Source organism: Anarrhichthys ocellatus, unplaced genomic scaffold (genome assembly GCF_004355925.1).
Source record: "Anarrhichthys ocellatus isolate YVR2014 unplaced genomic scaffold, GSC_Weel_1.0 scaffold33, whole genome shotgun sequence".
Taxonomy (NCBI): Eukaryota; Metazoa; Chordata; class Actinopteri; order Perciformes; family Anarhichadidae; genus Anarrhichthys; species Anarrhichthys ocellatus.
Window position 1 is genome coordinate 3079184 of NW_022280063.1, and position 27980 is coordinate 3107163.

Genomic DNA, 27980 nt, shown 5'->3' on the forward strand with positions numbered 1-27980 from the left:
TTTTAACTCTTAGTGGCGGAGTCCGCCATTCAAGTTGCCTTCACAAACAGAAGGGATTTACAGGAAAACGGTGCATATGTCATTTTAACATTAACATTTACACTTTGACTGCACCTCCAGTGACAATCAGGAATTTAAAAATGTTTGTCATGAAAAATCTTTATGTATCATTTACATAAATATTGATATATGTTATAGTCCTGTACATCTGTATATCTTTCTGTAATATGATTAACATTTTGATATTTGGAGGATCTTGTTTTAAATTCTCGTATCTCCAAGATGATATAATTGTTACGAGTATTAAACGAGCTGTATTAGTCCTACTTTTGCATGTTGAGCCATCAACTCTCCACATTAGCGCGTTGACATGCGTAACATTACCTCGTTTAACTTTCAGGTGGTCAGCTGATGCTCCTCTCTGCTGTTGACTCTCTAACCCCGCCCTCTTGGAGCGCATGGGGACAGTGAACCAAACAGAGAGGGGGGAGCACGAGCAGTAGCAGCAGCAGGAGGAGGAGGAGGAGGAGATCCACAACTTGGGCTTCTGGAGCCGGTGCTTCCCCTGGCGCGGTGCAGTCACAGCTCACCACCGGACCGGTATACACTATCTGCGGAGAGGGAAGTGAGCCGCACCGACTGAGAAAGATGCAGGCGGAGGACATGGAGGTACCTATCATTAATAACCTTAACGGTAACGGGGACAGGCAGAGGCCGAAAGGGAAAGATGTGTTCAAGGATCAGCAGGAGTCGGAGGTAAATTGAAGAGGCGATTATGTGCAGTCGGTTACAACCCGCTTATGGTACAGGAGCGCGCTGGAGGGGTGTGTGTGTGTGTGTGTGTGTGTGTGTGTGTGTGTGTATGTGTGTGTGTGTGTGTGTGTGTGTGTGTGTGTGTGTGTGTGTTGCTGGGTAGCTTGGTAGCTTTCCGTCCAGCTGAATGTCCTTTCCATTGCAGTGAGTCGACGTCTTGGCTGGGAAGCATGCAGACAGGCAGGCAGGCAGACACCTAGGTGTTATTTTGGCAACCGGCTCCTATAAATAACCCCCAGCAGTAATCTCAACGTGGAGAATGCAGGAGGTGAAGTCGGAGTACCCTCACCACCAAGCATATCTCAAAATTAGAGTCATTTGATATTTATATTTATTTTTTATTCTCCTGCGGTAAATATTCCATGAATTATAATCTCCTTATCGATCATAGTTAACATTGTGTTTGTGTCTGTCAGTATATTGGTTTATTGACTCAAATTAAATACATTTTGATTGTCTATGTTAAAGTAATTCATCAAGTCGCACCTTAATAGTACACATTTGCAGGTTAAAGCTTCACAAAGGCAAAATAGTATCACTTCATATCATTGTAAATGGGTTTGCTGGTCAAATTAAGTGACCAATTTAAGACTCGACTTTGGTCTCTGGTAATATGTAATACTATGTATTGTATAAGAGCATTAGTGCACTTGTTACTGCGCTTAAATTTAAGTCAGCAACTAACAATCATTTTCATTATGTATTAATCTGCAAACTATTTTCTCCATTCATCAATTAATCATTTGAATACATAAAAATTGTGAGCAGCAACCTGACAAGATTCCCTTTAATCCAATCATGGATGCCGAGACGTACCAGTTTACGTTTACGTATGTACAGATATGTTGTGATTTTAAGAGTGTTTGGAGCCACCTTCTGAAATATGGACCTGCAACTCTGCTTCTCTGAACATGGAAGCAGCATGGCTCACGTTCAGCCTGATGATGCCTCTTTTTTAGTGCACTTGCAGCTATAATTCTTCCCTTCATGAAAAAAATGAGAAGAAGATGTGTTTTTCATTCCTGGGGTTCCTCAGTCCAGATACATCAGAGGAGTTAAACGGTCAAAGCTGTCGTCCAGGCAAAAATCCAGTCACCCCTGGCGTGTGTGTGTGTGTGTGTGTGTGTGTGTGTGTGTGTGTGTGTGTGTGTGTGTGTTATTGTTTGAGCACAGTGAATTGTTTTGAGGGAATTAGAGCATATTCATCTCACAGCCGTTGGATTTGGGGTTGAGTGGTTGTTGATGGGGGGGGGGGGGCACTAAACGTCAAAGCCATATGTTGATGCTGATACTCCCTGGCCACTGCACTGGAACCGGGGCTCCTGTGTCTGTCTGTTAAGTTAACCTCGAATCTGATTCGTTCATGTGTAAATTGTCCCTCATTTGTGCTGGCTAGAGCAGCCGTCTCTTGTCTATGTGGCATATGTTGTGTAGGAGTTGGGGTGGCCTGCCTTGACATTGCGCCCAGTGTTTGCACACTGATGTGGTGCAGAGTGTTGGGGCACAGAAGCGGTGCCAGTTTGGAGCGAGGGCGACTTTCGTTATCAGCTGGCGGCAGAGAGGGGAGACAGACTGGATGAGAAAAAGGAAGGAGAGAGAGACAGAGGGAGCAGTAGGAGCACACAGAGAGAGAGAGACAGGCTTCTCCTGTGTTGATGCTCAAGGGAATTAAAGAAACATCCCAGTTGAGTTTGGAAAGAACGACCACTCCGGTTTCAGGGGCAAGTCGAGTCCCCCGGCGCAGCGTGTCCCTGGGTGACAGTGGGTTCTTCCCCAGATGGACGGTGGATGAGGCTGCTTGTTCGATTATTCATTACCTGTAATAGTAATTGACCACAACATTAACCGTGAAAGTCATTTATCGGGTAAAATTGTCCAAAAAATGTTGGTTCCAGCTGCTCAAATGTGAGGATTTGCAGCTTTTCTCTGTTTTATATCGAAACCCTTTTTATTGTCATATACATATACACATACACGAAATTTGACCTCTGCATTTGACCCATCCCTGTATATAGGGAGCAGTTTTATATCGGGAGCATATTGTTTCAAATTTGATATATTTTGGTTGTAATCTGTTGGTTGGACAAAATAAGCAATTTGAAGACCAAATGTTCACAATTATCTGACACATAATAGATTAAATGGTGAATGAATTCATCACAAAACGGATGGATCTTGTTGTAAGAATTATGGTACTTTATTTCAGTTGAGCTATGAAATCTTTTAGTCTGTAATATGAGTCAAGCTCAAAGAATGCTGGATCCTACATTTCCCTCATGTAACCATTAGCATCTTTTCATTAGACTCTCCCTGTCTTTCAAACTCCACACACCCAGTTTGGAATATTGACTTTTCTGTAATAGATTTGAAGTCTTAGCCGAGACAACCCTGATGAGATCAGCAGCGTTATTATGTCATGCTGGTGATGTCATCATTCTTTGTTGGGCTGTGTGAAATCCAAAGTTTGATGGTCTTGTCTGTTGGACAAAAGAAGATATTTGGAGGCAGGAATTAATTGCCTTTTTATAGACCGAACATATAAATGAATCAAAATAATCAACACGTTAGTCGATAATGAAAATTATTTCTTAGCCCCGTAACAGACTGAAGCATCGGACGGCAGGATGAAATGGGAAGTGAATGTTGGGGAAAAGTGGGCCTTTCAATAGAGCTTGTTGATTGGCATTGATTTTTACATTTTACAGTGAGTTAAGTAATAAAACCCCATGATATAAATGGACTAATGATTTCAACACATATGACGGCGGTATTGAGAGCGGTGTCCGTAATCGACGTCTTGCAGCTGGATCAATGATAAGCAGACGCTATACACGCCATAAACAACATACCATCATGTGTAGTGTGTAGGAAGCTGAAGGGACTGAAGAGGAGACTAAAGAGCATGACTTTATAAGAGACATTATGGTGCTTTTAACTGCAAGGCCACCCTGTACTGTCTTCTTCTTAATGCACTGGAATTAGAGTGGAGAAGTACGTTTGGACTTCTCCAAAATAGAATGCCACTTTGGTTGATTTCCAGAACTTGTTGCAGATGGTAAAAGTGAGGCAGCACATGGCCACAACTGCCCACAGGCTTCCTTCACTCGCGATCAGAGGTGTGGGTCAGTTAGTCGAATCATCTGCGCTTCCAGGTGCTTCTCATTTCCTGGTTGCAGTGCAGTAATGACATCGAATCTCGTAAAACAAACTTCCAGCTGACCGTCCTGTATATTTCAGTTCGTGCTGACTTGGTTGCAGCAGGTATTTATAGGAGACCGTTCCATGACAGCATGCAGACTTGTTTAACCAGGATAGATGACTCAGAGCACATCCTTATTTACAGTCCTGGCCTTGAGGCAATTCTGACAGGGTTAAACACATCTAACACTCGTAGCTTTTAGCCTCCCAGTGCTGCCAGGAGGGATTTTCTTTTTCATCCTCATTAACATAAAATGTATCTTTAATCGTCCCTTTAGGGAAATTTCATCAGTTCACATCCTCCACTGAAAAAGAAAGATTAAAAAAAAACCAAGAATGTTGCAGCCACCAGCCTATTCTCTTCCTACTATTAAGCCTCCATTTGCCCCAGGCGGTAATCATAACCAGGTTACACTCTCAAGGTTATTGATATCATGAAGTGCTCATCTATTTTAGAGAGAAGAAGTCCTTTCCCAGGGTTGGAACATTTGGGCCTCTATGTGAGCGTGTCTGCCCACCTCCTTCTAAGGTTATGCACTAAATGTGAGGACGTGCACATGGATCATATGCTCTTCATTCAAAAACCTGCTGATACCACTTTGTCATCGGGCTCAAAACACGGCTTGTCTTTTTTAAGAGTTAATATTTTGGGACGTGCAAGGTTGCAGCAAACATTTGTGCAATTTGCATGGAGCCGGCAAGCGTGTGCTTAAAAAAAACGTAACGTGTGCAGTCTGTCTCGTGCTAATCACAGGGTGAGGATAACGTCAGAGCCAGGAGAGACCCTCGACTGCATACGGGAGCTAATCTGCTCTGAAACGAGGGGCCGGGTTGACTCTCTTTCCTCACTCATTACTCACTGCAGTTTATTGCTCCACCGAACATCTGGGTCTTTTGTTAGGGAGAGAATCAGTCTGATCAAAGCTGTAGCTGGTTGTGGAGAGCATCTGTAATTGTGAGTCGGATGTGAGAGAGAAAGAAAATGTAAATGACTAATCAACGCCGCCTAGATATTCAGCAGCCAATCAAAACTCAAAAGTACACACGATGAAACGAAACTGTGAATGAGCCTGAAGAGTGTGCGTGGGTGATGTGTGGAGTTGAAGTGCGTGACCGTAAGTGGAGTACAGAGTAGTGGTACAGTAGGTGTTGGAAAATGTGAATTGCCTGCAGTATGTTTATGCACGTGGGTGTCAGGACATCTGTGATTTAGCCGAGATCAGTGTCGTACTATAATGTATACGCAAATGTGTGTTTTGCTCTTCACAGAGCTCCATGGAGTCTCCAAACCTGGAGTTTGAGTACGGAGACACAGACGCACTGACTGCTGAGCTTTCAGGTAAGACTGGCCAGCCGCTAAACACCACACGTTTCTTCCAAGTGGTTAGAAAATGAACATTTATGTCCCTGATAACTGCAACAAAAGCTTGCACCACATTCTCATACAGTAGCAGCTGCATTCAATGTACTTACTCTTAGTTAGAGTGATACGATTAGATTTGGTTCAATAAATGTATGTAATCTAAGAAGAAGTATTTGTGATTCTGCCACCATGTCTGCTACATATATTGTTTATTAAAATCTGGTTTTCTCACAATGGGGTATGCAAGTCTTTAGCCATGCTAGTAAAATGGACCTAGTAATGGTGATGTCGTTCCATCACTTTGGTCCAGACTGAAACATCTGAACCGCTATATGATGGATTTTCATGACATTTTGTCCAGACATTCATGGTCCCCAGGGGATGAATCCCACTGACTTTGATGATCCCCTGACTTTTCCTCTTTTGCCAAGTTGAGGTTGACAATTTTTGCTTTTCGAGAAATATATCTCAACAACTACTGCATCGACTGCCGTGACATTTTGCACAGACATTCATCGTACTCAGAGGATGAATTTGAATGAATTTGATGATCTCCAGACTTTTCTTAGTGCCATCAGGTGGACGTTTGTACAGTATTTTAGTGAATGACCAAAACTAATCTGCAAAACTAATGACATTCCCATCAGCCTAGCATGCTAACACACTGAACTATAACACAACAATGATACCTTCTTAGCCTCAGCATGTTAGCATTGTTTTTGTGAGCATGTCAGGATGCTAACATTAGCATGTAGCTCAAAGCCCAGCTGTGCTTTTTGTACATTCTCTCAGAGCCCTATGGCTGTCAACTCTTAGTCTTGTTGTGGCACAAACGGCCATTTGTAAATCTGGATTGTCATGTACCTTCATGCACACGTCCGGCCTGGTTACTTGCTTGAATCTGTCCTTCTTTGCACTTTCCTCAGCTTTTATCCAATTCTCTTTTCATGTCAAACTGATTCAGACTTAAACCTAAAACTAGTGACTGGTCGACGTGAGAATTCCTGCAGTAATACCTCTGGTTCTACTTAGCATACAGACTACAATGTGCTATCGATTGTAAAATATAATGCTGTTTCTGCATTCCTCCGTTTTTTTCTTCAGCTGTTTTATGTTACAGCGTTGTTCATTAAAAGAAGACAAAAAGCTGACATACTGCCGAAGGCACAGAACAAAATCTTGTCGTCGTGTCATGTTTTCCAGACATAGGACACATTGTACGACTAATTTTATGCGTAATCATCAGAACTATGATTATACATTCAGAACTACTGTATTGTTCCAGCATCTGTGTATCTGGTAACAGCTCATGCATGGCTTGGATCTTGAATTATAAATGCCCAAAGGTGCATAAAAGACAGAAGAATAGAAGTCAACGATGCTCATAGATGTTTCTGATTGTACTTTATAGTTTATTTTAGGTGTATAATTTCGATTGATTGTCCTCCTGGTGGATGGCATGTGGCAGCTGAGTGTTAGTCACATTGGCAAACGCACAGAAACAGACCGACAGTCACAGCGGCTTTCTAGCGGCAGCTTCGTGGGGTCGCGTAGTGACGCCTGTTCTGAGAACCGGAGGAGAAGCATGGCGACGGGACGAATCATTCGACTGTGCAGGAAACAGATGAGATCACCACTGAGGAGACAGGAACTTGTTTGTTTTTGTTGTGTAGCACAGTTTACCTGCAGGAGTGCACCTGTCTCCTATTTCTATTATATTATGTTCTATTCTATTTAGGGCTGTAACTACCCATTTGTTTCATCATCGATTAATCTGTTATTTTTGATTCAATGATTAATTATTTGATCTATGAAACTTGATGACGTAAAAACAAAAATATGCTTAAAAAAATATTTTTATATGTTGGCTTATCGTTTCAGCTCTAATTCTGTTGTATTGTTGTCTGTCCACAGAGCTCTACAGTTACACAGAGGAGCCAGAGTTTGCCCTAAACAGAGACTACTTTGAGGAGGACTTCAGGAGCCATGGTAGTGTGTGTGTGTGTGTGTGTGTGTGTGTGTGTGTGTGTGTGAAGCACATTATAAGAGCTATTAAATGGCTGTGGATATGCTGTCTGCACATCCCTTAATGTGTTAAGATCACTTGTAGGTGTGTCGTTCCCCTCGCTCTCTGTGGCTCACATGAAGAGTCAAAAACTGAGCTCCAATTGTGCTTGAGACACAAAAGTGTCACACAAATACTCCCACTGTGTATGTAGGGTCTTGGCAAACACACAGAAGTCTACAGCCAGTAATGCTGTTTATCACAGAGACCTTGAGGGCTCCTGCAACAGTGACTCCTCGCTGTCACCGAGTCCTTTTGTGTAGCTCTGACCGGCCCTGTGGGCCCAAGTTCAGGGCTTGATAAGAGTGACCATGAGTGAGATGATGAAGGTTAACCAAACAAAATGTTCACGACACAGTACACGCATGATAAAATATGTGTTGAAGGGAATTGCAAGTGAAAGGAATAAATGGATAAAGCAGAGATGTAGTCACATTGCAGCACTCAGGAACTCCTGCTGGCGCTGCAATGTTAACTTTCATTTCTATTTTATTTTTTTTCTTCATTCCATTGAAAAAAAATTATATTTTTAGAATTGTTACTTTACAAATTAGACATTGCAACTGGGATCGTTAAAACATTTCACTGCTCCGGTGCGTTTCTCAGCCTTACACCAAAAGCTGTAAAGGGATGTGTTGGGCTCAGTTTTCTCACCTCTGAAGTGCAACAAAAGCCGGCGTTGCTCTTCAGTGTGCTGCTGTGGGTGTTATTTTTTAAGCCGACCTGTGTGAGGCGGGTGACCAGGCACATCAAAGCTCTGCTCTTATAAGCCGTTCAAAGAATGAATATCCCCACAGATTCACATGGGAGGGCCCATCCTAACCACGTGATTAATATTTGGTTACCAAGAACTAGGCAGCTCTTCCAACATGAGTTACTGTCTGACAAGAGACTAAGCTTGAATACAATGTCTCTTCACCAGATATTTTTTATCGTACTCTCTTGTCTTGTGTAGAAATGATGAAGTTTAATTCTAAGTAACATATTCCATAAAAAGAGAGAATAAAGAACCATCATTTGTTGTAATTTTTCATCCTTTTGTTGCATTTGGTTGCAATGGAAGAAGGTTTTTGGGGTGATGATATTATCTAACTACATACCCCAGATATCACTCTGGTGAAAAACCAAGTAAGAAGCCATTATGGTCTCTAGGCACTGTGGCATCTTTCCATTGGCTCATGACAAAGAGCGAGACGAGCCTCATCCTCTTCATCTGTCACCTCCTCTCCAAGCTGAGCGGTAATGAATAGCAGGATTAGATGAGAGCTTCTCCGGCTGCTGTTTTACAGAGATAGAGCACAGAGCTGCCTCTTTGCATTATGGTCTTTTCATTAGCGTGTGTGTATCTGTGTGTGTTCAGTGGGCAATGTATGTTAGTTATCAGAGGGTGGTTCTCCTCTATGACTTGTGCTCTTTGTGTGTGTGTGTGTATGACAGGGCCACTGACAGTGTGCTCATCAATGTTTTTTCACAACTAACCATGACTTCCCAATCATCTGAATTACTGTGATTATCACAGTGTGTTTCATTTAATCTCTTTACCCAAGTAAAGAAAGATTTTTGGGGAAAGTGCTGAAATTAGACAGCATTTTCTGTATTTCCTGACTTGAGTAGACGGCACAAGTCAGAGGAAGAAGAAGCGCTGAGCTCAACCGATCATGATAATGTTACGATGCTTTTAATGCCTTTTACTGTCCGCGTAATGAAATGAAGCGTCTAAGAATAGAAGAATAACACTGTTAAAAAAACATGGTGTGCATTTCTTTAAAAGCTGTATTTTTTGTAGTAGTAGAAGTCTCATTGCGTGCTGGTCCCTCCTCATGACATCACGGACTCTGTTAATTACGGCTCTCTCTTATTCAACACTCACTAGCTTTCAGCTATTTCCAGAGCTGAAGCATTGGGCCTGAACATAATGTTAAAAGCTAATGACAGATGCATCAACGCAGCGGCAGTCAGCCTCTATATTTCCACACACAGTTCAACAACATGAGTACTGTGAATATCCAGATCAAGGTAGCAGTTTTACCAAAATTAGATTCAGATTCATTCTTTGTAGACCTCTATAGAGGAATGTAGCTTTTCACAGGCTGTAAACAAACATCAGGCAAGTTGGGAGTGGGGAGGCCAATTCCAATTTTTCAGGAGCTTGTCTTTATACGTGAGGGTGAGCATGGTGAAGTAGCAGGTGGCGCAGTACAGGAGGATGGGTTTAATACTGCTGCAATACAGAGGGAGCAGGAGGTGGCGTTTGACTGCGAGAGCCCTTAGGCTGTGGCTGGCAGAGTCTTTGTTTTAGATGTCTCTGGTGTGGTAGTCAAAGCTCAGTTTATTCTTCAAGTTGATGCCGATGTACTTAAAGCTATCCACCATCTCCAATCGGCGGTGGGGGAAATGAGGGGGAGTGTCACGAAGAGGAGCTCCTTCGTCATTGGTGACGTCGAGGAGGAGGTGGCAGTCTGTACACCATTGTACTGGGCGTAGCGGGCAAACCGATTGTTGGCAGGCTGTGACTGAGTCCCTGTCCTGTGAGGAGGGCGAATACGGCCGTGCTGTCAGAATATTTAAAGCACCTGCCAGGCGAGAGTAGAGCAGAGCATCTGCCACACGCAGCAGGTCAATTATTTGCAGTCCCCACGATTTCCCGAGCAATCTCAGTTTGATTAATATTTTATGAAACATGGGGAAGGAGGACAGGAGAGATGAGCGCTATGACATGCAGAAAGTAAAGAGTAAGGGAAACACTACAGGGAGTAAAAACTGCAGCAGTAAAAAATGAGTCCATCCCCGATTTGCAGGACATGCAGACTTGCAGTTAGCTTGTAAAGTTGTCTTTGTGCATTGAGGTGGTGCTCACAATAACATTACCGTACATGACACACTGTGGCTTACATAATGTATTAAAACCAGATGATAATGAGTACAGTGACTGATAGAAAAGAGAATGAGTATGATGTTATAGTAGCCTACACTGTCTGAGGCAGAGGAAGAAGATGAAATAACTTTGCCCACTCTGTTGCCGTGTCTTTCCTGCAGCTCGAGGCCGGCGGTGGATCGAGCTGACGGTGGAGGAGCAGAGGTCCCATGTGATGAGGCTGCTGGACGCGCTGGAGGTGACGGACAGAGACAAGAGGCTGAAGGTGGCCAGGGCCATCCTCTACTTGGCTCAGGGTGCGTGGGACCAATGCAGTACAACCAGCATTAGGCCTTTTTTTCACAGCAGCAGGAACAGCACAGGTGTATTACTATCTACTGACGATGGACCTGTTCTCTCCCGGTATCCTAGTAGGCCGTGACAGTGAGCCAGCATGCACAATACCAGAACTAAATGGAATTCAGCCATCATTAATTTTCTGCTGTGATATGTCAAAGTGTCTTTCTACGCACCACGCTGTCACAGTTAGAGCTGTAAACTACTACTCTGTTTGTTGTTTACTTTTTTACTTTAACAAAAATTAGCTTCTAAAAGTTCCCCACATCTTTTTTTTTTTTTTTTTTTTTTTTCCCTCCCCTCAGGAGTGTTTGATGAGTGCGACACAGAGGTGGATGTGCTCCACTGGTCCAGACACAATGTCTTTCTGCTCTACGACATGGGCATCTTCACGGCACTGCTGGAGCTGCTTAGCATGGAGATAGAGTGAGTAGGACACGCCGAATATGCTGGGGATATGCGAGTCATTAAAGAAAACTTCCTAATAAATATGAATGTCATCAAAACCACCAGCTACAATGTCATTTTCACCTTGGATTTGCTTGATGATAAATAAGATTACAGACTTACTGCTGCTCATGTATTTACTGGATGTGAGGGTATGGGAAAGGGACATAAAGGGCAAGTAAGCCATAGAAATAGGCAGCGCAGACCTGCAGGTGCCTTTTATAAATGTATATCCCCCTTGGGTGATGGCCTGCAGGCAGTAAAGGAAGGGAGGGGACTCTAATAAAAAGTAAAAAGTGCCATGTTCTCCATGTTTCATGTTTCTCAGATGAAGGGAACCTTTATCCTGAAATCTGGACGTCTTTCATTGGGTGGCCTGTTCTTGAAAGCTCATAGGTTCAAACCCTGAAATAGTCAATGTTTCTTTCTCGCTCAGTATCCTCCCGTGTTGGAAGCTCTGGTCCCTCAGCACATCCACTCATTCCCTCCCAAGGTTTATGTGGATAGAAATACACAGACAGACATTGAGAGAGAAAGAGATGCAGGAATACAGTAAACACACCGCCTGTGATTCCACACTTCAATCCCTCCGTTGAGGACGCGGTGCGGCAGCGCCTCCTTCAAGTCGGCTTTGTTGCTGCTGGTGTCGGCCTCAGTTGGGATCCGGCGCTTCTTTGTTGTTACATAAGCTACTCTGAGGCATCATGGCACAGTCTGTCCTATCGACATGCTGCACAGCAGAGCAGTGTAAGCAAGGCATCAAAAGTGTCTCGCACTAAAAAATGAGACTTGAGGTTGTGTGTTTAAAAACTCTGGATCATTATAACCTTATCTTCATGCTTTTTTTGTGTATGCCCAGACTGGCTCTTCTTTTTCAAATAAACCACAAAAAATGATGCAAATATTTACTTGTGTCTGCAGTAACAACCAGGCATGCAGTAGTGCGGTGAGGAAGCCTGCCATCTCTCTGGCAGACAGCACAGAGCTCAGGTAAGTAATACAACCACATGACTCACAGCCTACTCCACATTCCTCTCACTTCACACAAGAAGGAAAGCAAATATGTACAAAAATGTCTTCCAATTCTTCAACCTTTTTAAAAAAAAAAAATACTATTTTTCATGCTTCCCTGTCTGTCATCCGGCCACAAGCACACATGTTTACACACACACACACTTAATCCGCAACATTTAATTATATTATTTTTCCCTCAAATTAATTTTCTGCTTAATGAAATTGATTTTTTTTTTTTAAACAAAGAAATGCTGAACACCCCTCTACACCCACATAGAGACACTTGTATGTTCACACATAGGCAGAGCCCCGTCTGTGCATTTCCCAGTTGAACACTTTCAAATAATTACTGGCTAGAGGAGTAGATCTGCACCTAATGGCTTCCACAAAATTGAAAACCATTATAGTTATTTTGAACTGTGAGGCTTTGTTGAGCGAACAAAGCATTCAATGGATAAAACACCGCCTGACTTACATCAGGTAATTGTGAATGCATGGTGCATTATCCTGGCAGAGAATACAAATTATTTCCTCTCAAACTTATATGCACAAGAAGATTGCATTCAATCCTCCGCTGCTTCTTGCACTTCCCTTTTCATTGCTACTCATCATTTTCTCCATCATATTATTGTCACTTGTACTTGTTGACCTTTTTAAGCCCATTATTATCGTTCCAGGCACCAGTTGAATGACCACCACACACACACACACATTGGATCAAGCTGAGTATTGTCTTTCCTTTCTTTGCAGAGTCCTACTGAGCATCATGTACTTGATAGTGGAGACCATTAGAGTTCAAACGGAGGATGACAGACCTGAATGGAGAGCAGCAAGAGAAGCCTTCAAGAATGAGCTAGGTGTGTGTGTGTGTGTGTGTGTGTGTGTGTGTGTGTGTGTGTGTGTGTTTAACAAATATAGGGCACTTCTGCTAAAATATAACGGTTGCTGTGGTAGTATACTTTTATAAATATGTAATCCTTTGACCTAAAACATCCCTGATTCATGGCCATCATTTCTCGTAAAGCACAGGAGAGTCTGTCTTAGCAGGTGCTTTCATATATCCAATCCAAAAGCACAGACTTTGACCTTTGACCCCCCCAGGTTCCCCTCTGTACAACGGAGAGCCCCTCGCCCTGCTCCTCTTCACCATGGTGACCAAGTTCTGCAGCATGAATGCCCCGCACTTCCCCATGAAGAAAGTGCTACTGCTGCTCTGGAAGACAATACTGGTTGGTACATTATGACCATTCAAACACTGACACATAATGCACGTGAATCAATACGTGAATCAATTCCTGTGTATTTCTGCATCTTTGTTCGTGTGCCTTTGTTAGTGTGTTCCTATTTGCTTATTTACCTGTACAGCCTTAATGAGAGTTTGGAATGTTTTTGTCCACAAATTGCACATATTATAAACAGGGACCACCAGAGGTAGCCATTGTTTTCCATTAAGTTCATACATCCACCTGCATTCTGTGAATCGCTGTTTCCCTCTCCATCCTTATCTTCCAGTTCACCTTGGGGGGCTTCGAGGAGCTTCAGGAAATGAAGGTGCGTGGCCGGGAGTGTCTGAACCTGGCCCCGCTGCCAGAGGACAGCATCAAGGTGGTCAGGGCCATGAGAGCGGCCTCACCCCCGGCCTCTGCCATGGAGCTCATTGAACAGCAGCAGCAGCAGAAGAGAGGTCGCCGCAGCCGCAGGGTACAGACCCCCCCCCCCCCTCCACGAACCACATGCATTCAGTGTTTGTTACTTTACAGCCAAACATTACATTGTCCTCCCTATCTGATTGCGCGCACACACACACACACACACACAGACACACACAAACACACAACACATTCACTTCAAAAAACACATACTCGTTTAACAAAACGTGCAGATGTCATCATATGTGAGACAGTATTTCAGAAAGTGTGTTTGCTACCTTTAACCCTACAGTATAACTGAACTTTATTACTAACATGACATTGTAAATGCTACCTACATGTAAGACTAATTTTTCCATTATTCGCCCTTTTATTGTTGAACTGCTTCATCTGTTTCTAAAGTGATCTCACAGACTTCCTCCCTTAACTCATCCTCTAACTATTTTCCGGGTCCGGCTTTCCAAAAGTTCTTAAGCGCCAACATCACTGGTTCTCTGTTGTAAGTCAGCGATGCCAGAGATGTTATTGGTGCTGGGGCGGCTCTTTAGAGCTTTGACTGGACAGGCTCTCTCTCTAACTGCACTCTGGTCTCTCATTGCCCCTCTTCCTTGTGTTCCCACAGAGTGCCTTTGTTGATAGCTTGGAAGGAGACAGTCCCTTTCCCAAGAAGCAGGTCTTTACCCACAAATTCCCTCTTTTCCTTCTGCATTTTCTCTCTGCACTGAGCTGGCCTTTTTGCACTCGTCTCCCACATCCCCGCCACCCACTTTTCTCTCTCTTCTTTCTGCACTCCCTTCTCTCTCTTTGTCTTTTCCTATTCTCCTCCCCCTCCTGTCATTTAAACTCATCCAATCATACCAGGATGCACCAAAAACTGAGGAAGCAATATTTAACATGTCAGAAATGTGACCCTTTTCACACAATTAATATTTTTTTCTGCCAAATTAAGTTGAATTACACTCTATATAAACCATATTGTCTAAACACTCCAAACTATTGGACAAAATCTATAGTCTACTATGAAAGAAATTAATCAGAAACCAGAAGTTTGATGCTCCGAGTAGTTTCGGTGCAATCCTACTCGCTGCTTCATACCAATACTTAAAGGAACATTTGGGAAATACACTTTAACATATTTCGCTGAGAGTTAGATGAGAATTTACAGTATATACCACTTTTGTGTCTGAATGCTAGTTATGAGGCTACACCAAACAAACGGTTATCTTAGCTTAGTGTAAAGACTGAAAACTTGGTATCGATCTTCTCATCTAACTCTCAATAAGAAAGCAAATACCCGTTTTTTTTAAAATGTCAAAATCTTCCTTTAATTCAGTCATCACCAATGCATATTTGGTCTTCCCTTTACTTGTTTAAACTTACTTGTTCCTTTATTCTGTTCTTCCTCTTTTCATGCTTATCTTTTAATTTCCCACGCATACATGCCTATATCCTCCATTCCCCTTTACACTTTTTAAAAATCTTACTTCCATCCTCCTTATGCCCCTAATTGTTCCAACTGTTTTCGACTTATATTCAGTTTCCTTTATTTTCTTCCTTATATTTCTCCTTGCTTTTATCATCCTGCTCCTCATCTTCCTCTCTGTCCTCCTACTCTCCTTTTCTCCTTTTCCTCCCATGCCTATTCCACCATTTTCTTCTCCTTCCACACCATCCACTAACACCTCATACTGTCCCTCCCTTCTTTTACTCACCCTTTTTTCGTCTTCCTCCTCCTCCTCCTCCACTGTGGGCTGCTCAGTTTGGATGGGGGGGAGGGAGGGGTTTGAGAAACAGGGCTGACTTGCTGGCTGTTGTCATTGGCGCTGGAGCGGTCACTATCCACTGTCCCTTAAAGTCACTTCCGACATCTACCTCTAGTAGCATCTCCCCTGTAGTTTTCATCACATCGCTACCAGGTTTGTCCGCAGAAATCACCTTGCACTGCAGACTCTGGACTAGGGGTCAATGTCCTTAAAATGCATTCATTGAGGAGGTGAATTGAGATCGTAACGACCGTACTTTCTCTTCTGTGGGTGTTGCATTTGGGTCTCAGTTGACGTCTCTCTCTCTCACATGGATGTCATTGAAAGCGGTTGTCCCCTAACCCTGATAGAAAAAACTACACTACAGTAGCTTTACCTGCCACATACCAGAGAATGGCTTCTCCATAGAGAATGACTCACAACACGGTTTCACCTCCTCCTCCCTCCCTCCTCCCAACCATACACTCACTACACCCCTCACATAGTCCAGCATTGGTACTACCACTGGTGCACCATACATCGACTGCACTAGCTCAGCTAATGTCCAAAACGCTGACTCATGCCTGATGCTTGCACTATTGTCACAGTCATTCATCGGAAGAAATTGTTTGAACTGCGACACTTCAGTGTTTGTGTGTGAATGTGTGTTTTGCACTTGAGCTGAAATGGGTTTCTTTTTGTAGATAAGAGCTCAATATAAGTCTTAGCCTTTTGCTTGCGTTTTTTTTCTGTATCTTTTGAAGTGCAGATGCATGGTAAGTTCAATCTGAAATGTTGCTTGCCGTCTCTGTGGTTGCCTTTGGACAGAGCCAGGCTAGCTGTTTATGCTAAGCTAAGCTAACCGTGTCCTGGCTGTAGCTTCAAATCTAACGGACAAGTATGCAAGTGGTATCTATTTTCTCTCTGTCTGCAAGAAAGGGAATAAGAATGTTTCCCAAATTGTTGAACCATTTAAAAAAATAAAAAGGATGATATTGCTGTTTCCTTTTTAAAGCGTGTACCAGTCCTTTAGGATACATTTATGCTGAAAACCTTAATGCTAAATTTGGGTTAAATGTTATTGATTAGGCTGCTCACATCCGATATATCAGAAATACAGTCTGTCATTAAGACACATCAGTGTTGCATACCTAAGGTGATTAAAAAATGTATTTGCTCCACTATAGCTGCAGTTTGAATGTAGCCTGCTGTGTACTTTACATTATTCCTGCGAATGTCTTCATACAGTTAGTGCAATTGGGAGATGTTGTTAAGGGGTTAAAGGTAATATATATATATATATATATATATATATATATCAGGTAAAGTTTATGTGGTTGATTTAAGTCATTCCTCAGATTTGCAGTTTTACAACTGGACTTTGCCACACGTTAAATATAAGGTGGGCTAATTACTCATCTTATGTGTTTATAGGACATTTCACTTGTTATAAGCAGTCCTGCCAGTGCAGTTGACCGCCTGTCCTCTCTCTCTCCCAGCCCCTGGTCAAGCAGGACAGCCTTGACACATACAACGAGCGGGACCCTTTCAAGAACGACGACGCCCGGGACGAGGAGGAGGACCCCGAGGACACAGACAGCGGCATCGAGGGCGAGGTGGACCCCTTGGATCGCGACGTCATCATCCAGCCCCCACCTCCGCCGCCTCCCCTCAGGCCTCCCACAGAACGGGTCAACTTCCCCAAGGGCCTTCCCTGGGCCCCTAAAGTCAGGTTAATTAACAGTTTTCATTTCTGCACTTTGGAGTCTGAAACAAACACCCATTAACTGTAAAATACTGGTAAAGAGTATTTGGACGTTGGATAGCTTTAACAATTACAAGCTGCAGTTACATGCCTCTTCTCAAAGAATTGAAAAAAGTTCTTTAAACTGCCCTATTATAGCCTTACTTCAGGATAGAAAACAGCTTTAATAAGACCTTTCTATGATAAATAATACTGATACTCATTATTGTAGCTGCTAAAATAATCCCTTTGTTAGTTTAAAAACACTTGGCTCCATTCCATTGAATAAAAGCTCTAAATTTGCCATTTTGACCACTGTAGACAGACACGACTTCGCACCATTTGGCTGGCAGCTGGTGTCAGTTTCCCACCCTGATTCTGTGCCACCATTTGAGTTAGGTTAAAACCAAATTAGAAAATCGTCTCACAGTTTTCTCCCCTCGCTGTCATCCAGCAATATGCTTTCCATCTGTGTATTCCTGACAGTGTAGCGTGTGGTGTCTTCCCAGGGTGCATGAATAATGCTTCTGACAGAGGACATAAAGTAGTAAAGTGCTTCATAGCAGCCCATTTATTATGCATTCATGATCAGAAAACCTATATTCTGTCTGTCTATTAGCGAACCTTATCATTAATTGTGCGTATTGCTATGTCTTTGGATCAAGAGTGCTGCGACATACAGGGCTGATTTAGTAGGAGGCTCACGGAGAGCAGCAGCACACAGTGTGACTGATGAGATTTGAGGAAGCTAATGCGTGCTGTGGCTCTTCTGCGTGCTTGTGTGGGTGATGCGCACACATGTGAGTGCTCCCCTGAAAACTGTCCGTTTGGTTGCTTGTTAATATGTGGGGCAGCAGGTGCCCTCAAATGAATCCAAAAGCTGACTGCAGCCTGTCTTTGTGTGTGCAGGGAGAAAGACATCGAGCACTTCCTTGAGACCAGCAGGAACAAGTTCATCGGGTTTACTCTGGGAAAGTAGGCATTTCATTTGAGACGTTTAAGATATCCTTTTAAACTGTGTCTTCTTCCAGTCTGGTGTAACTGTGCGTTGTTTTGCAGTGACACAGATACCCTGGTGGGCTTGCCCAGACCCATCCATGAGAGCGTCAAGACTCTTAAACAGGTGAATGGGGGAAATCACTGCCTCATATAGCATCTCATTCACTCACTCACTAATACCCAGATTTCCCAGTGTTATACTCCTTTTTCTACTGTGCCTTGGCTCATTGTGGTCAGAGTGCGTCTTAATCAATACTCTCTTTCTGCTGAATCCCACATAAAAATCCATACCTTTTTGTTTTAACAAACTGTAGTTACACACAGGAATACCCCTGTGGGTGTCAGGTAGCAATGCTAATAATGCTATAACGGCGTTTGAAGAAGTGTTAATTGTACATGTGTAATTTGTGTTATATTCTTATGGTTTTCTTGTCTTCTCCAGCACAAATATGTGTCCATCGCTGAAGTCCAGATCAAAAAGGAGGACGAGCTGCAACAGTGTCCCATGAGTCTGGTCAGTAATGTCCCCGTGAAATGATTGAACAATCACGACAGTAACTCTGTAAATCTATTTCTATTGTTTTAAAGCAACACGGACAGAAGAACTGAATATTTAATGTGGTGAATATTCAATCAAGATAGGAACATGGCTGTGTTATTGGGTCCTAAACGTGAGTGTTTTGTTTGTGGATATGAATTCAATTTTGTTTAGGGAGATGAGGAGGTGGCGGAGACGCCAACAGAGATGCTTTACCTGGGCATGCTTCCTAACCTCTCCCAGTACGTGGTGAGTGCCTCATGATGAACAATTCCTCCTCAAACTGTTGACCCTGGATTCACACCATCTTGCTACCAAATGTATGTTCTCTTGGCTGTTTAAAAACACTGTAAACCAACAGAATCTCTGTTCTACGGTTGGTACAGTTTCTCCCAAAAAGGGAAAATGTATTATTAATATGCAGAATTTCTTTTTTGAAAAATTCTGTGTCATCACTAAAACACATATATTATAGCTAATCAATTATTTGATAGATCTCTGCATTGTCACCTGTGTCAGATTGCCCTCCTGAAGCTGCTGCTGGCTGCAGCTCCAACCTCCAAAGCCAAAACTGACTCCATTAACATCTTGGCTGATGTGCTGCCTGAGGAGATGCCGTAAGTACTGTAGAAAGCACTGTGACTATTTTATCTGTTTCTAATGGTGCTGGGTTGTTTTTTGTGTGCATAAATTTGTACACATCTAGAGCCACATTCAGATCAGACAGCTAAACATAAAAGATGCATGCATTTTGTCAAATTTCACCACCATTTACAGCTGCACATAACCGTATCAGGCTCATTTTCTATGTTTCTTTTTTTGTTTCTGTCTGGAAGAAAATTTGGGTGGACAGAATACAAGTGAAAATGCACTTATTCTGAAATTGTTTTATGGTCTGCAGTATGTCCTAGTTTTAGACAAGCTGACACTCAACCAGAGAGCTGAAAGACAGTTTCCCTGTTGAGAAACCTTAGGTGCATCATTGACAGACTTATCAGAATATCTGCTTGTTTTCGAACAGTCAGTCTCTTAATAGTTAAGTTTTTCTTTTACTGAGACAAAGCTGTATTATCATTCGAGACCTGAAGGCCTTACTGTGTGTGTGTGTGTGTGTGTGTGTGTGTGTGTCCTCCAGTATCACAGTCCTTCAGAGCATGAAGCTGGGAATTGACGTGAACCGTCACAAGGAAATCCTCGTCAAGGCCATCTCTGCTCTGCTGCTGCTGCTCCTCAAACACTTCAAACTCAACCACATTTATCAGGTTACACACACACACAAACAGTTCTCCCTCCTACAGGCACCTCACATTATCGTTCTGTCCTTTTACATTATTCTTCTCCTTCTCCATCTCGCCTTCCCCATGCACAAACGCACCCTATTATCCATGCACCTCCCCCCCATGCTACCTCCAATACCCTCCACCTGATTATCCAGTCAAGCGTGCCATTTCTTTCATCCTCCTCTCCACCCCCCAACTTTTGGACCTCCATCCCCTCCTCACATCTCGCAACCTCCTGCATCAGCCGGATAGACTCACAGTTGGTCCATTCGTCTCAATAAAGATGGAAAACAGATTGAAAGAGAGCATCTGGTTTGAAATCTGCTCCTTTTTTTTAACAGAGTAGATTTGGCCCCATTTCAAGCACTTGCATCTTGTTTTATTTATCAGTAGTTTTTCGGTTCAGAGCGATGGGGACGGGGATATCTTCTGTTACTAAGAAGGGACATTCCTTCAAACTCTTAATGGCTGCTCTGTAGAGTTGTAGTGGTAGCGCCCTCTGCTGCCACAAAACTATATTACATCAGCAGAATGCAGCTGCAGTGGGAAGTCAAATTGATTAGTCTACTCTAGTACATTATTTGGCACCTGCAACAAATACTCTATGATAAGAACTGCTTTTGAGGATACATCTATTATGTAAGAATAGGAAGCATTACATCCAGTAAACAAGGTAAAACAGCACATTTAATTCAACCACAGTCAATGAAATTCATCTGCAGACTCGCCTGCTTTTAATCTTAGTAAAGCTTCTTGGATGAGGTGAAGGATTTGTATGGCTGCTGTGTGAGAATAGAATTCCTGGTTCTTGACTTTCTCCCCACACAGAAAACTCATCATTCAGGATTATCAGCTACAGGATTCATATTTTTTCTCTTTTATCCTTTTATGAGTTATAGATTTTCCCATCAACATCATAATCACCTTTATCTCATCTAAAAAGTACTTAATGACCACAAAAGCAGAATCATAACAAAAACAATTATTACTCCGTTAAAATGAAGAAGAGTTGAATTTGTAGTTGTTGCTTTTTTCCCCAGAGTGTAAACAAATTATTCCACTCTGCGCCTCTTCTTTCCCCGCAGTTCGAGATTGTCTCCCAGCACCTGGTGTTTGCTAACTGTATCCCACTCATCCTCAAGTTCTTCAATCAGAACATCATGTCCTACATCAGTGCCAAAAACAGGTAGGATCCTTGTCTCCTACTCTGTACCTTTCACAGAAAGCGCTGCACTTCTCGTTTCGCTGTACGACAACAGACGAGCTTGGTTTGGTGCAACAAACGCAGGAAAATTGTATCATTGTGTCTCCATTTCCAGCGAGTCATGCTGGAAATGGCTACCGAGATGATGTTGTAAAAGTCAGGGATTCTGGACAGATTCAAGTGATGTTACAGTGCGTAAAGTTGACAGGTAGATTTGGGAAGTGATCAGTGTGTTTCTTTCATTGCAGCATATGTGTGCTGGACTTTCCCCACTGTGTGGTCCATGAGATGCCTGAGCTCACAGCCGAGAGCCTGGTGAGTGAAAACACCGTCAGCGTGACACCTGATGGATCCTCACTGGACGAAGGTCGAACCTTTCTAAAGTGTCATCCTGACGTGCGTGTCCTGCGTGTGTCTTTTAGGAAGCGGGAGACAGCAACCAGTTCTGTTGGAGAAACTTGTTTTCTTGTATCAATCTGCTGAGAATATTGAACAAGCTGACCAAGTGGAAACACTCCCGAACAATGGTGAGTCATTCTTCTGAGTGCACACCCTGTGGGCCCTTGGATGTGCGAAGAGAAAATGAAAAAACAAATTGTCCCATTATGAGCGTGTACAAATCCATCAGCACAGAGCAGCCAGTCCATTTCCATTGGTATATTACACAATGAAGTGTTTGCAGTGTGCCTTTGGTTCACCACAGCACGCTCAAACATGCTCCTCTGGTCAATTTTGATTCCTTTTTCAGATGCTGGTGGTGTTCAAGTCCGCCCCCATCCTAAAGAGAGCTCTCAAGGTGAAGCAGGCCATGATGCAGCTCTACGTCCTCAAGCTGCTTAAGATCCAGACCAAGTACCTGGGCCGCCAGTGGAGGAAGAGCAACATGAAGACCATGTCAGCCATCTACCAGAAGGTCCGCCACAGGCTCAATGACGACTGGGCCTATGGAAATGGTAAAAAGCAGTCTGTGGAGCCAGATTCATGAAGGCTGGCCACAATTCATTACAAATGACATGCTTTGTTTTTTTTAATTTTATGAATCCTTTTTTTTTGTTGCGTTCTACAGAATTTTTCACAATTTATACAGCCAATAACTCATAATACAAAGAGTTCACAAGCCAAACAATAATTAATTAAGTAACCAAGAAAGGAAAATGATAAAATAAACAATATTAAAAGGATTGATAGAATGTTTTCTAGATCAAGTTATATTGAAAAGGAAATCTGTTGTAATTTTATTTCCATCAAGCAATTTGTACCTTTTTTGACACGGTATGGAAGGGTTATATTTCTTTGTTACAGCTCTAACTCATGATTTATGGTGTTCAGAGTATTATATCAAAGAAATGATCAAATGCAGCTTAAATTAAAAAAAAATGATGTCATTCTCCTGGACCCACAGCTCAGTTGGCCTCTCGGATCTTCATAAAAGAAACGGTCATGGAGATAATTAGTCCCAGCAGTCGTCCTTAATCGTCAAACTTTGCTGGTTAATACAACAGACGGCAGTGTAAAGATCACATTCACCCCACGCTCTGTAAACATAACTTAATATAGGTTAATACATTGTAATTCTTCATTTAATGGTCGATGTGTACATCTGTGCATGTGTACCCGTCTGTCTGTATGTACTGTGCGTGTGTGAAATACAATGCTCCACCAGCCATTGGCCAACAGCCTGGATGGTGTTGCCATGGTAACAGAGAAAGGGGGACTTCTCAGGGTCAACGTCCCTCACGGGAGACCTGTCACCATGAGTGTTAGAGAGAAAGATGGATAGAAAGTAAAAGAGGGAGAGAATAAGGTAGAAAATAAAGAGAGGGGGGAATCCACTAAGACAAAGGATATTGGTAGATTCAAGGGGAAAAGTCTAAGTGTGAACATTCAAACATATATTAAACGAAGGGTCCTGCAGACTGATGAAGTGTCGCCTCCTCTCACGCCAGATATCGACGCGCGCCCCTGGGACTTCCAGGCGGAGGAGTGTGCCCTGCGGGAGAGCATTGAGAAGTTCAACAGCCGGCGCTACGACAAGAACAAGAACGGAGACTTCGTGCCCGTGGACAACTGCCTGCAGAGCGTGCTGGGCCAGCGCGTGGAGCTGCCCGAGGACTTCCACTACAGCTACGAGATGTGGCTGGAGAGAGAGGTCTTCTCCCAGCCGATCCAGTGGGAGGGGCTGCTGCAGAATCCCTGATGGAGGGACAGGGATGGAGAGTGTGGGGTTAGGGTTGGGGGGTGGGGGTGTTGGTTGTGGAGAAGTCCCACACTAGCCTGTTTGGTTTCAGGGTGAGTTATGGAGTCCGCGGAGAGGAGGAGGGAGGAATGGTGTTATGCTTCTCATCCGTGATGGACGGATGGGGGAGGGTGAAGAGAAAGAAGCTGGAGATGGAGAAGCCACCTTCCAGGCTTTGCCGTGATGGGAGAAGATGGAAGATGAAGTGTAATATGGAGCAAATTTGACGAACGAATGGAGCTGCCTACTCTGTGCTCAGCACAAATAGATGCCACACACATACACACACACATGACGCTAACATGTGCCTATGACTACTGTGAACACACATGGACGTGGCAAGAACAGAGGTAGCAGTTGATAAGAATCCGCTGTAGCAGGAGACTGTTTCGGCCAGTTATACTGCCCCCCCCCCCCCCCCAAATATCTTCACCACTTTGTCAATTTATATGTCCCCCTTTTTTTAAATGTTGGTGCCTTTTTGAATCCTCAGTAATGTTTTCCTATTTATTTGTATCAATGTGTGTGGTTAAACAATTTTTTTTTATGAAGATGTAAATTTACATGATTTCTAATCGGTTCATCTCTTTTTTTCACACAAAGCCTATTGTAGGTATTGGGTTGTGGTTTGTAGATGATGGATTTACAAGTTTTTCTTAAGTGTTTTCTAAAAAAGGCCTTTTGGAAGCAAACCACAGGGTAATTTTGATAGTCTAAATGTAGACATGGGAGCAATTTCCACTAATGGCATATTGATCTCGCATATGTCACCAGAAAAGAAAAGAAATATACCAGCAGTAAGTGGGTTTGGGTTAGGGTCTGTTTGTGAACGTAAAATGTGTGCGGAAAGAAAAGAATTATACGCAAACAGGGCAGATGTGTGGAGGATGGTTTGGAGTGAGAAATAGTATTCTGGAAGAAACTGTATTGTGTTTGTTCTCTTTTAAAATAGAAAATGTACCTTTTATATAGCGTCCTTGCTATTCCAGATATCTTATGAACTTTGAATTCAGAAATCACAGAAACAAATCTGTCATCACTGATGTCATCCAGGATTTGTTCATGCTCGCATATCGAACCTACGGCCTGTTGTGTTCCCATAGAAAATCTCAGTGAGGTGGCACGTCTCTGAGTTGTTTTATGGAACCATCCTGGGCTAATCAAACCTCAGCTATGAGAATAATTAACAATTGTGAATCCCTGCTTGAACCAGCTGACTCCGACTCTTATCTATCTGCCTGACAAACAGCACAATATGTGAGACACCGGGCCCCTTGGAGATGGCCTTGTTAGGGAACTTTGCCACCCTCGCTTGGAAGAACACAGCTGTCACAAAAATGGTGCTGTTTTTCTTATTTGTCTTCACTGTACCTTATCCGTTCCTTCATGTCCAACTACCTAAGCGGGGCTCCAGAGTCAAGAGCTCTGGTTTGTTTCCCGTAAATGTCTGAAACTGAAGCACACAAACAAGCATGTTTGCCTTTCTTTTACATCATTCTCGCTTGGTTCAGATTGTTGCCTCGAGGGGTCAAAAGCAGTCATTTTTTACTTCGGCATAGAACAATACTTTTGACACGCAGTCTTGTGCTTCTCTGTGCATGGCCACTGTTTTGTTTTGGGTACCTGGTGACATTTAAATATGGTCTTTGGAATTTTTTCTAATGTTTCCAGCACAATTAGAAGTGTACTTTTTTTCCTCTCAAAGTCAGTGTTCTGCGTTACATGGGTGTTTTTTTTGTCTTCTTCAGGAAGGTGAAATTGTTAAAAATCATATTGTATACTTTATAGATTCTCAGGTTTATGGAGATAATATATTGCAAAAGTTTTTAAGCTTCCTTGCCATCATCTAGCTCACTACCTGTAGTGATGAATACACCTTTATCATCACATTCTTGTATGAAAATAACACCTCTAGCACTAAACATTTACTGCATAGGCTGTACATTTACACTGAACACAATAACTCATTGTGCGTTTGTATTTACGTCAGCGACATTTCCAGTTCAGATGTATTTTTTTGTATCTTGTGCCAAATTTGAGTGCCATTTTCTGTTTGTTTTTTCATCGCTGTTGCCTTCGTGAGCACATGTAAGGTTATTCATTCAAATCACAGCTGAAGGTTTGCAATACAAAGTCTTTATTTTCTACGGGAAAATTGTACAATCAATAAAAATTGCTGTTTCTTGTATCTGGTACAGTATTTTACCAGAATTGTTTAACATTGTATAGGTGTTACTATGGTATATATACATGTGTGTTTTTGTTACATTTCCATATCTGAATAGTCCAAATGAATACTCAACACTGCAGTTGTTCAGGGGTATGTGCAATTACAGATCCATATAGGCATTATTCAATGCAATGACAAAGTACAATATCAGAGCTGCTTATTAAACAATGTTGAACAGTTGTGATTGTTTGTAAAGTTATCGTTCATTAGCTGCAGGGTTGCAGAGGCTTGACAGCTGGTTCACACACACACACACAAGGTCAAACTGACCACACACTCGCATCACATCGCACATTTCCTCGGGCCAATGTTCCAACGGTTCGGGTACAGCTGTTGTGGATGGGGATGTGAGCATATCCTGCTTTGTGATTGGCTGGTGCTATAATGATGTACAACTGCCCTGTATTCAGCCTTCAACCTGACGGAGACAAGACAGCCAGGGAGAAATGGGTATACAGGGTTTATTTGCACGCTAAATAATGCTTATATTTCAAAGATGGAATTGCAGGTTTGTCAAAATCTTAACAAGTAAGAAAAAGTGTCTAATGAAATGAGTGCATACACGTGCCACTAGTATTCTTTGTTAGCTAAGAAGTATAGCATGTAATGCACCTTTCCTGTCGCAGCAGCATAAAAGCAGTGTGACAAAGGGCCAGGAAAAAAATAACCCCATTGTGACATCTTCTGAGTGAAGTTGAAGTTTACACAAAGAGACACTTGCTGTGTCGGAGCACCGCGGCCAGTACTTATACAGTTTAATTTTATTGTAGAACATATACAGTGTTTTATAAAGTGTAGTGCAATTATGCTTATTATGCTTGTTTTGCCAAAGTGTGCTGCATTTTCAGGCCCAGCGCTGCTTTGCCGAGGAACTCGCCCGTCCAAACCCGTCCCTGTGTGTCGGTGAACGCCCCGTCTCCCTCCAACCTAGAACACACCAGTTAGGACATCAAACTCTTACATTTACATGGATGGCAAAACAAAATGAATAAACATCAGGTCTTGGATTTGAATATTTCCCCCCAAAGTAATGAAATCATTGAATAAAATGTTTTATTCAACTTTGAAACAGCTCAAGGGGAAATTTAACGGAAATAATTGGAATGCTAGGGTTCAAGTGGCTAATCTTTAAGAGAGAAATGTCATATTGAGATGCACTAAACCACTGATTGCTGTGGGAGAGTACAACTGGAGCCTAGCTGCTTCATTCTGGTTATACAAGAGGGCTACCCTGAACCACTGCCCATCAATTAGACCACAGCTCTACAGTATAATCATGGCTCTTTTCAGAAAACATTAAAGGAATCGCACAGTAAGTGCCAAAAATGTATTGCCTTTTACCTGTTGTTGTGAAAGTGACCTTTGTAAGTAGAGCTGTCTGGGAAGGTATATGTTCCCGTGCCGTGGTACATGTTTTCTTGGAATTCTCCTTCATAGAGCGCTCCAGAGGGATGCTGCAAGGTCCCTCTGCCATGGATCTATTCCACAGAGGACAGTGTGACTAACCACAGCAAATACAACCATGCAGTCTTCAGTAACAGACATCAGGAGTATTGAATACATACTTTGTCTTCAAGCCACTCTCCAGTGTATATGACGCCACCCGCTGACGTGTGTTTACCAGCACCGCTCCTCTTCATCACCCCTGATGCAGAGCTGTCGCACTCTCCCTCTGTACAGGACATAGGAGACGTCTTGTTGACACAGTTCTGTGATGTAAAAGTGTAAAGCTGTATATTCAGTGATTACGCACCATATCTGTCCCCATTTGGGAAAATGTAGGACACCTTTATAGGCCCTTCCCCTATAAACAAATACACATATTTACCACCTTATCTGTCAGATGAATATGCAATATTTGCAAACCATGAATATTGAATATTTATCCTACCTTGAGCTTTTAATAAATAATCCCTTTCCTTATGGTCTGAAAGTGAAAACGATACAACATTATACAGCAGATGGTAAAGACAGAAGGTGTTGTTTGGTGTTTTAAAAAGTCACAATCACACCCCACCAGACATCCGGGACAGATGGTTGTCAGAACCGCTGTGTGCTGGCCACTTTATGAATGTGAAAAGTCAAACAACTCGATTTAAAAAGTTGAAAATAACACAAGCAAACATCGTGTCAGCTCAGCTCTACGCAAACTGCAGTTGCCATGGTTACAATATTTGGCGCAGAGCTAACTAACTAACTGCTTAAAAAAAGGGTTTTTTTTTCTCCTATAGTATAGTTTAGCTCAGT

General features: G+C 42.6%; 2 protein-coding genes across 3 annotated transcripts; one reads left to right on the top strand and one right to left on the bottom strand.

The window, feature by feature from the left end:
• The first annotated feature begins 141 nt into the window (after window positions 1–141).
• strip2 (striatin interacting protein 2) lies at window positions 142–25913 on the top strand. 2 transcript variants are annotated; one of them, XM_031865555.1, is made up of 22 exons: window positions 142–669; window positions 5281–5350; window positions 7289–7363; window positions 10476–10610; window positions 10956–11076; window positions 12019–12087; window positions 12862–12968; window positions 13213–13340; window positions 13624–13812; window positions 14383–14433; window positions 17002–17234; window positions 18156–18221; window positions 18306–18369; window positions 18688–18759; window positions 18958–19032; window positions 19303–19400; window positions 19919–20045; window positions 21149–21249; window positions 21516–21582; window positions 21690–21794; window positions 22016–22220; window positions 23214–25913. In XM_031865555.1, exons 1-22 carry the CDS (start codon window positions 649–651, stop codon window positions 23462–23464), a joined length of 2430 nt encoding a protein of 809 aa, XP_031721415.1. In that variant the 5' UTR covers window positions 142–648; the 3' UTR covers window positions 23465–25913. The 2 variants fall into 2 exon arrangements, with proteins under 2 accessions (XP_031721415.1, XP_031721417.1); XM_031865557.1 differs by lacking the exon at window positions 14383–14433 and having other exon boundaries at window positions 144–669.
• On the bottom strand, window positions 25654–27897 carry morn2 (MORN repeat containing 2). Its single transcript, XM_031865559.1, has 6 exons — window positions 27751–27897; window positions 27625–27660; window positions 27487–27537; window positions 27299–27405; window positions 27075–27211; window positions 25654–26660 (listed from the first exon to the last, which is right to left on the bottom strand). The coding sequence occupies exons 1-6, from the start codon at window positions 27755–27757 to the stop codon at window positions 26546–26548; spliced, it is 453 nt and encodes a 150-aa protein (XP_031721419.1). The 5' UTR covers window positions 27758–27897; the 3' UTR covers window positions 25654–26545.
• Window positions 27898–27980: the final 83 nt, after the last annotated feature.